Below are 8,645 nucleotides of genomic sequence, written 5' to 3'. Positions count from 1 at the left end.
ATCGGAAGAGCTTCCTTCTTCACCTCCTGTTTTGCAACGGGTGCTGGTTTTGGATTCTTATGATTTGCTACATACATGAAGACACTCAACATGATAAGCATAAATCGAAAACCAACTTCATAGATACACAATATTAAGTCATTAAATGCTCAAAGTTTCGACTAAATTTCATGAAAAAAAAATCCCTCAAAGAAAACCGTAAACCATGCGTAATTAGAATACTTGAGCTACTAAGTAGGATCTAGATAAACATACCATCAGACTGCTGCTGCTGCGAACTTTTGAGTTGTTGCTCTTCATTTGAGTCGTCCATTTGACATCTACAACAGATCCACTTGCGCATTCTTGTTTTACTTCTTCAATACTAGATGGTTGATAATCTTTGGCTCCTGAAATAGATTAAGTAACTGAGTATAGATGCAACGGAGATAGGACCAGATGTGTGAGCCAAAAACGTGATCTTCTACTAGCCCAGTTTACTATTAAAGGTACAGCTTTCACTCACAAACTACCAATAATAAACACAAAACGTATAGTTCCATGTATCAAGAAACATCAAGCAGAAACCCAGAGAATACAACAAATTCAAAATCAAAATTCTCAAACAAGAAAAAACACATGATCCAACTACATTGACAACATCTGATATATATAGCCAGAAAATGGATACTTCTTCCTACATGCAAAATCGAAAAAAGAAATGGGGGCACAAACAAGGGAGGCCAAAAACAATAATCAAAGCTCACAATTTTTTTATCAGACTCAGAATTTACAAATGAAAAACAAAAACCCAGATGAGCGATCTGCCCAAATGTATGTTATCTCCTCGAATTGTTAGAAAAAAATTTGAAATTTAAGGAAACTAAAATGCGGCAAGGGAATATAATGAACCCCAGAAGGCAAACAAAACATGAATCTAGAGACCACACCGTTTCTATCCAAAAACAAAATCCAAATTCAGATACAAAAAAAAAAAAACGAAGAAGAAAAAGAGAATAATACAATACCCGTCTAATCAATCTCACCTACAAAAAACTCAATCTCAACCCTCTCTAGAGCTCGTCGCGTACAACGATCGTCGTCTCCTCCGCGATGATGATGAAGAGAGAGAGAGAGGGTTGCTTGATGGAGACGAAGGGAGAAGGAAGGAAGAGAGATGAAGGGAAGGGAAGGAAATGGCCAAAAAAAAAAGAANATCTCACCTACAAAAAACTCAATCTCAACCCTCTCTAGAGCTCGTCGCGTACAACGATCGTCGTCTCCTCCGCGATGATGATGAAGAGAGAGAGAGAGGGTTGCTTGATGGAGACGAAGGGAGAAGGAAGGAAGAGAGATGAAGGGAAGGGAAGGAAATGGCCAAAAAAAAAAGAAAAAAAAAAAGCAAAGTTAACAGCTTTGGGCGTTTTTCTTGTAATCTCTCTTCTCTCTAAATCCCTTCTTTTTTGCTCTCTCTCTCTCTCTAATCACTCTCTCTTTCTTTCTGCTTTGTTGTTTCCTAATCATTTTATTTATAATTTATATATAAGTTTTACACTTACTCTCAATTTCCAGATATGTAAACCTTATCACCTAATCGATAATTATATAGAGTATACAACCTGACCAACAACAACAACTAACAAAATTCTCCAATTTTTTCCTCTCATTTTCCGGTCAATGGTCATTGTTTTTAAATTTGAGTATTTTGACTCTCAAGTCTTTACCAAATTTGTACTAAGTTTTGGGAAATGTTCAATTTTATTTTAAAAGTTTGACCTATAATTATCCTTTACCATTAATTAATGTTTATTTCTTCAAATACCATTTTGGGATTTTTAAAATATTTTTGTTGATTTCTTTCTCTTAATTGAAAAGTACCATTATCTAGCATTTTATAAAATTGATATCATATCAAATCCAAGCAAAACTGTAAAGTGTTCAAGTGTCAGAAACAAAGCATTAACATATATCCAAAATAAGCCAGACATACATATTCAGTACTGTGCGGTGGAAAGATCTGATGTTTTTTATTCAGCGAATATATTATTAGTATTGATCTATATAAAGTTAAGTGTTACACTCTCAAGTATGTAAAAAGGTTGCTTCCCAAATGCAGTGATAAACGGATTTTACAAGTCCAAGAGGGTAGATGATGGTATGAATATCTTCTGCGCAATGTAAAAGATGGAGGGTAGGCTTACTGAAGGATGTGGTGACTTTGGTAAAGGCAACTTCTCTGAGCTCTTCAAGTCCATTGAAGAGTACGAGAAAACTCTTGAAGCCAAACAGCTTGTGGGATGTTATCGGTCCATCTCAGTTTTTTTAAAAAGATCAATAATAACATCCTATTCTTAGGTTTAAAATCACAATTATCTAAACGTCGCACAGCACTTCTTCCACTAAATTTTGAAAAGTACAAAAATAATATTTGTAGATAAGTCAAACATCCTTACTTTACAGTAAATAATATTTTAACACCGGTAGATAAATAAAATATACTAGTATCCGGGATACAATTAAGTGATTAACTTTAAAACAAAACAAAGCGAGACTTAAATAAGCATAAGTTATATTATAAGTGAACCCAACTCTTGCCGACGAGACTTAAACAATAAGTTACATAATAGAACAAGCCGGCAAGAAGTAGAACAAACCATTCACAGTTTCACACCAAACCAAAATGAGTCAGAGAAGAACAACACCAAGGGACATGTACTCTTCATTTTCACGTCCTACCCTTCTTGTAGTTACTTACTTTCGGTAGTAACTACTCTTCCTTGTCGTTAGTTACTTTCGGTAGTAAGCCTAAGGCTACTCTACGCTTCTTGTAGTTACTTTCGGTAGTAAGCCTCCCCTTCTTGTAGTTACTTTCGGTAGTCTGCTTGTAGTTACTTTCGGTAGTAAGCCTACTCTTCTTGTAGTTACTTTCGGTAGTCTTCTTGTAGTTACTTTCGGTAGTAAGCCTACTCTTCTTGTGGTTACTTTCGGTAGTAAGCCTACAATGTTTTAGTTTACATCAAGAAATCAAAAGATTAGAAATCTCAACGTTTTCAGATAGATATTAAAACAGGGCTTTTGGCTGCTTTTCACTCACCCTAATTGTAGCATTGTCCGGGAAAAAAGACCTCGACTTTTACTCAATATTGTCCTGCGCACTATGCTTTTAGGAGCCTCCACGCCAGAGTCAGATTTCGAGTGTGATTTCGAGTGAGAGTCAAAGGTGGCATATGTATTCCAGCGGGAAAACTGCTTGAATCATCAAGTGGACATGGGGGATTAGTAAGAGTTTGCTTGAGTCAAAAAGTAGTTAGACCATGAAAAAACTCAGCTAGGATGCTTAATTACCAATTGTTTATGTTGCTGAGTAGAAAGATGGGTGAGAAAATTTTCAAAGCCGTAGCCACGAAGACCATGGCACACATCGCAATCCCAAAAGGAAGGTTTACCGGTTTCACCGCACTTTGCCCCCTCGAGTACCCCTGGATCTGTGGGAATAATTAGCAGCTAGTTCAGCAACATAATCCAATCAGAATTGAACAAGCCAAAGACGCACAAACTCACCTGCCAGAAGCAAGTTATCTTCCCAGAGGCACTTTTGTTCTTGAGAATTACGTGCAAACAGTAAACTAGTGTAGTGTCCCTTCTTACGTAACTTTTCAACATCCGTATAGTAGAATGGCTGAAAGCAGTTTGGTGGAGCGGATAGGAACATCATATTATCGGGGGCTGGAACAGTACCATTTTTGACAATGAATAGACTCATAGCGTCTCTGGGAGTGCAGCCCACGTTCTTAAAAGTGATCCCAGTAGAATAGAGGGATTCAAGGATGTCAAGGGGGACCTCTGTTAGTACGCCAATGGCAATGATGGTGACAGGACCACTGTAGCCTAACTTCCTCAAATTCCGTTTGATACTCGGACCCACACGACGAGCATCATAGCCTTCGGGGACCGGAAACCTCTTTATGTCCCAATATAAAGATACTGGGGCCGCAGCTGCCTCCTTCGCAGGCTTCTCCATTATTCAAGAATCGATATTGCAAAACCCTAAAAACAAAAAACAAAAAATCAAAACCGGGTCTTCAATCTAGAACGGGAATCAATCAAACATCATATTAAGCGTTCGGATAGATAGATCATAGATTGAGACGGTTAAAGGGCCGATATAGATAGAGAGGAACACGGCCGCAACCGTTTCGATCGCAAATACAACTTTTCAAACCGTTTCGATCGCAAATACAACTTTTCAAATACTTGTGTGGAAATATATAACTTGTAGGGTTCTACCTACGCAATTAATCGATGAATTTTCTAAGAAACATGAGATTAAGGAGCGAGAATTAATTTACCTGAGAGATATTATAAGCAGCAGATCTGGGTTTGGTTGGATCTCGATATCGACTAGACTAGGGTTTCGAAATCCCTGATCGAAAGAGAAGATAAGTTACAATTGCCGCAGCCAAAAATATATATATGGTTGAAAATGGGCTTCGCTTTAATGGGCTTACAGTTTGTATGTCGGCCTTTACCGTTCACCAATCCTAGTGTAATTTTAGTTTCAATCAATACAATAAAACTATGTCTCCAGCATCTCACAACTCAGCTTGACTGACACCTCAATAAAATATTCAATGAACGAAAACATTTCAAATAATACAATTCATCATACATTATATCAACTTATAATAAGTCTACTTTATTCCATATCATTTTTTTCCTAAAACTTTATCTCATTTTATTGGGCTTATTTTAAAATAAGTGGACTTTAAATTATCCAAAAAAAAAAAATGAAAATAATGCAATGTATTATTGTTCTCTCTCCGATGGGAATCACGATCTATGATTCTAATGAAAAAGTGTAATCTTGAGGGGAAGTGGGAACCTAATCAATCTCAGGAACTAAATTTGTTGTTTTGAACTCTATTCATCTCTTATAAATTTTCTTGGCGATAGGTTAAACTTTTCAAGAAGAATATTTTCAGTTTATTTAGTTCTGAATTGTACTGCCATCTTATATTGTTTAGGTTAGCAACTTGGATCGCTATCAAATTTTCAGAATTGATGAACTGGTTATCGAAATTGTATGTCCTGGTTTTTTGTTTTGTTTGGATTATATTCTTGGTGAGTTGTTTCCTCTAGTTTTTCCTGATTCGTTCGACAAAAATTAATAACAATGTTGTTTGTCTATTTTACTTAAAATTATTTGATTAAAATAATGATAAAATGTTAGCGATAAATATAGGAAAAAACAGATAAGAAATTTTAATAATTTTGCTACTTGATATCAAACCACTTGCACTAAATTATGATTTCAAGAAAAATCAAATTATATTTTTGTATTAAATAGAAATTCGAAAACAACCTACAGTTATCTTTTAAAGTTATTTTTTTTTTTGTATGTTGGCAACACTCCTCGGGTGGTAGGACTGTGTCTGAGTTTTTTGCCTGACCATTTAATTATTAAATCATTTTACGAATTAAATTCCGCTCTCGTTTTGTAAACTAGCAAAGTTTTAAATTCCGGTCAGTACGATTCGATCCCTTACCGACTTGAAATAACCGGTTCTTAAAGTTTGTGAAAAGGCGTGAGATTCTTTTTTTCTTTTCCCGGTTCAAAATTTCAAAATAAATCCTCAAAATAAAGTGCCCTAATCCCGGCTGCTCGTCGGAGGAAATATCCGGCGAGAGAGTGAGTGTTTAAGCGACGGAGAGAGATGGCCGGATTAACGAGAACAGCCGGTGCTTTTGCGGTAACTCCACACAAGATCTCCGTTTGCATTCTCCTGCAGATATACGCTCCGTCGGCTCAGATGTCTCTCCCTTTCCCTTTCTCTTCCGTTTCTCAGCACAACCGTCTCGGCCTCTACTTGCTCTCTCTCACTAAGGTTTCACTCCTCTTATTCTCCCTTTTAATTGCATTGTCTTATAGGTTTTGAGGTTTAATTCAGAGTTTCCTTGCCCGTCTCCTATACTCGAAGCTATGCTGTTGTGTCGAGTTTCGTATGTAGCTTTATCCGCTTATTTTAGTAGACGGAGTGTGGATTTTGTGTGTTAACAAAATGTTATTTTCCCTGACGAGATTGAGATATTCATGCTCCAGTCTTGCGATGATATATTTGAGCCGAAGCTGGAAGAGCTTATTAATCAGCTGAGGGATGTTGGTGAAGAGATGGATGCGTGGCTTACTGACCATTTAACCAATAGATTCTCTTCTTTGGCTTCACCTGATGACCTATCGAATTTCTTTAATGACATGCGAGGTTAGCTGCTTAAACTGTTTTATTTTCTTCTTTCCCTCATCATGTTTGCATCTTATGAGTTATCATTTCTTTGCTTGTAGGAATACTTGGGAGCCCTGATTCAGGAGTTGTGCAAGACGATCAGATTATTTTGGATCCCAACAGCAACTTGGGAATGTTTGTTCGTCGTTGCATTTTGGCATTTAACCTCTTATCGTTCTGAGGTATTGTGCTTTTTACGTTTTTGTTAAGTTTGTTTAATCTTCAAACTGGTTAGTATAACTATTGTTCAAAATGATGTTTAGTCTGACGTTTTGCTTGAAGGACTCGGATTTTAGATATGTATGTGACGTTTGCTTGTTTTTTGACCCATTAAGATAGAGTAGTTTTCCAGGCTAGATTTAAAGTGTAGACCTACTTATAGCGGTAATGGCAAAACTCTGACAGATCTGGGTTAAGTATAATTTCTAGCGGCAATGTTCAGAATGAATATAGCGAACCTCTTGTATGTTCTTCCTTTTCCTAGGTTTGGACACCCAATTGTAATGTCAAAAATAAAGTCAGAATCTGTCATACAGCACCAGACACTTGTAATTTTCCGTCTTCATTCTTTACCTTGCAGAAACACATAAATAAATGTTTGAAAGAACTGTCCATTTCATTGATATGTGAATCCCGTGCAGGGAGTTTGTCATCTTTTTTCAAGCATTGAAGATTATTGCAAAGAAGCTCATTCAAGCTCTGTTCAGTTTGATGCATCTAAGAATGATCTGGAATCATTAACACATTATGGTCAGATGGATATGGAGATTTATGCCATTGATAAAGCAACCGAAGAACTAGAGATTCAGAAAAAAAATTAGTAGAAGCGTCCCTTTTCACCTTCATACGCCTGAAGCAATATTCAAAGTGATAGAAGGTATCACTTCTGGTAATCCCGTACTTTTGCACCAACGTTGCTCGTCGCTTCTCATGGGGTCTCGGGATGAGATTCTCCGCCAAATCCGATCTATCCACCGGGAACATGGTTCACGCCTCTTACCTACTCACCTCCGGCGACCTCAGATTCCTTTTCACTGCTCCTTACTCTCCGTCTCTCACCGCCGGAGAAATTAAACCGACCGCTACAGCTTCCATCCCAAGCTTCGATCACGTCTCTTCCCGCTCCTTCTTCTCTTCGCATGGTCTCGGCGTAAGAGCTGTTGCGATTGAAGTAGAAGACGCTGAGTCAGCTTTCTCCGTAAGTGTCTCTAACGGCGCTATTCCTTCGTCGCCTCCTATGGTCCTCGATGGAGGAGCCGTTACGATCGCTGAGGTTAAACTATACGGCGATGTCGTTCTCAGATATGTCAGTTACAAAGAGGATAAATCCGAATTCTTGCCAGGATTTGAGCCTGTGGAGGATACGTCGTCGTTTCCAGTGGATTACGGTTTACGGCGGCTTGACCACGCCGTGGGAAACGTTCCAGAGCTTGGTCCAGCTTTGACTTACATTGCAGGGTTCACTGGCTTTCACCAATTCGCTGAGTTCACAGCAGACGATGTTGGAACAGCAGAGAGCGGTTTAAACTCAGCTGTGCTAGCTAGCAATGATGAAATGGTTCTTCTACCGATTAACGAGCCGGTTCACGGGACCAAGAGGAAGAGTCAGATTCAGACTTATCTGGAACACAACGAAGGAGCAGGGCTACAGCATCTGGCTTTAATGAGTGAAGACATATTCAGGACTCTGAGAGAGATGAGGAAGAGAAGCAGCGTTGGAGGATTTGACTTCATGCCTTCTCCTCCGCCTACTTACTACCAGAATCTGAAGAAACGTGTTGGCGATGTGCTCAGCGACGAACAGATCAAGGAGTGTGAGGAATTAGGGATCCTTGTGGATAGAGATGATCAAGGGACGTTGCTTCAAATCTTCACGAAACCACTTGGTGACAGGTACAGCGGAAAGAATCAGTGTTTTAACAAACAAATTACATTGTTCGGATTTTCTAAGAAAATGTCTTTCTTTATGATTGATTGTGTTCGTAGGCCGACGATATTTATAGAGATTATCCAGAGAGTAGGATGCATGATGAAAGACGATGAAGGGAAGGCTTACCAGAGTGGAGGATGTGGTGACTTTGGTAAAGGCAACTTCTCTGAGCTCTTCAAGTCCATTGAAGAGTACGAGAAGACTCTTGAAGCCAAACAGCTTGTGGGATGAACAACAAGAAGAATTAAAGGAATGTTATACAATGTCAAAACAATGTTAATGTATTTGTAACTAATGTAAAACTGTTTTTGTATTATCAAAACAATGTTATACATTTTATGTCTTTCCATCTCATTTAAAAAACAAGATCAATCAAAAAATACAATCTTAGTTCAATGAAATGTCTTGTTGAGATCTCAATCCTTGGGGCCGATGCTGAATTTAGCTATAAAGAA

At 38.0% G+C, this 8,645-nt stretch overlaps 3 protein-coding genes and 1 long non-coding RNA gene across 5 annotated transcripts; 2 read left to right on the top strand and 2 right to left on the bottom strand.

The window, feature by feature from the left end:
• On the bottom strand, positions 1–1,188 carry LOC104759098. Of its 2 annotated transcripts, none has more exons than XR_002036334.1 (3): positions 1,008–1,188; positions 256–389; positions 1–67 (listed from the first exon to the last, which is right to left on the bottom strand). It is a non-coding gene; the product is annotated as an uncharacterized LOC104759098 (long non-coding RNA). The 2 variants fall into 2 exon arrangements; XR_002036335.1 differs by having other exon boundaries at positions 1,026–1,188.
• LOC104754815 lies at positions 2,433–4,428 on the bottom strand. The gene is made up of 5 exons (XM_010477095.2): positions 4,329–4,428; positions 3,541–4,026; positions 3,325–3,464; positions 3,074–3,225; positions 2,433–2,975 (listed from the first exon to the last, which is right to left on the bottom strand). Exons 2-5 carry the CDS (start codon positions 3,998–4,000, stop codon positions 2,747–2,749), a joined length of 981 nt encoding a protein of 326 aa, XP_010475397.1. The 5' UTR covers positions 4,001–4,026; positions 4,329–4,428; the 3' UTR covers positions 2,433–2,746.
• Positions 5,517–7,140, top strand: LOC104754816 (anaphase-promoting complex subunit 5-like). The gene is made up of 4 exons (XM_010477096.2): positions 5,517–5,864; positions 6,080–6,239; positions 6,320–6,442; positions 6,902–7,140. The coding sequence occupies exons 1-3, from the start codon at positions 5,694–5,696 to the stop codon at positions 6,439–6,441; spliced, it is 453 nt and encodes a 150-aa protein (XP_010475398.1). The 5' UTR covers positions 5,517–5,693; the 3' UTR covers position 6,442; positions 6,902–7,140.
• LOC104759097 (4-hydroxyphenylpyruvate dioxygenase-like) lies at positions 6,695–8,453 on the top strand. Its single transcript, XM_010482067.2, has 4 exons — positions 6,695–6,760; positions 6,902–7,045; positions 7,138–8,153; positions 8,247–8,453. The coding sequence occupies exons 1-4, from the start codon at positions 6,695–6,697 to the stop codon at positions 8,419–8,421; spliced, it is 1,401 nt and encodes a 466-aa protein (XP_010480369.1). The 3' UTR covers positions 8,422–8,453.

This window comes from Camelina sativa, chromosome 17 (assembly GCF_000633955.1).
Source record: "Camelina sativa cultivar DH55 chromosome 17, Cs, whole genome shotgun sequence".
Taxonomy (NCBI): Eukaryota; Viridiplantae; Streptophyta; class Magnoliopsida; order Brassicales; family Brassicaceae; genus Camelina; species Camelina sativa.
The sequence above is the reverse complement of the archived record's forward strand: the minus strand, read 5'-3'. Positions and strand labels throughout refer to the sequence as shown.

What these genes read in the sequence shown, in the direction of transcription:
- LOC104759097 (XM_010482067.2), top strand. Translation starts at nt 6,695, where the DNA reads ATGTTCAGAATGAATATAGCGAACCTCTTGTATGTTCTTCCTTTTCCT. An exon ending in CTAGGTTTGGACACCCAATT is followed by an intron (nt 6,761 to 6,901) that starts GTAATGTCAAAA and finishes AATCCCGTGCAG; the next exon opens with GGAGTTTGTCATCTTTTTTC. An exon ending in ACGAAACCACTTGGTGACAG is followed by an intron (nt 8,154 to 8,246) that starts GTACAGCGGAAA and finishes TTGTGTTCGTAG; the next exon opens with GCCGACGATATTTATAGAGA.
- LOC104754816 (XM_010477096.2), top strand. Translation starts at nt 5,694, where the DNA reads ATGGCCGGATTAACGAGAACAGCCGGTGCTTTTGCGGTAACTCCACAC. An exon ending in ACTTGCTCTCTCTCACTAAG is followed by an intron (nt 5,865 to 6,079) that starts GTTTCACTCCTC and finishes TTCATGCTCCAG; the next exon opens with TCTTGCGATGATATATTTGA. An exon ending in TTTCTTTAATGACATGCGAG is followed by an intron (nt 6,240 to 6,319) that starts GTTAGCTGCTTA and finishes CTTTGCTTGTAG; the next exon opens with GAATACTTGGGAGCCCTGAT.
- LOC104754815 (XM_010477095.2), bottom strand. Translation starts at nt 4,000, where the DNA reads ATGGAGAAGCCTGCGAAGGAGGCAGCTGCGGCCCCAGTATCTTTATAT. An exon ending in AGATAACTTGCTTCTGGCAG is followed by an intron (nt 3,465 to 3,540) that starts GTGAGTTTGTGC and finishes TTATTCCCACAG; the next exon opens with ATCCAGGGGTACTCGAGGGG. An exon ending in CGGACAATGCTACAATTAGG is followed by an intron (nt 2,976 to 3,073) that starts GTGAGTGAAAAG and finishes AAAACATTGTAG; the next exon opens with GCTTACTACCGAAAGTAACC.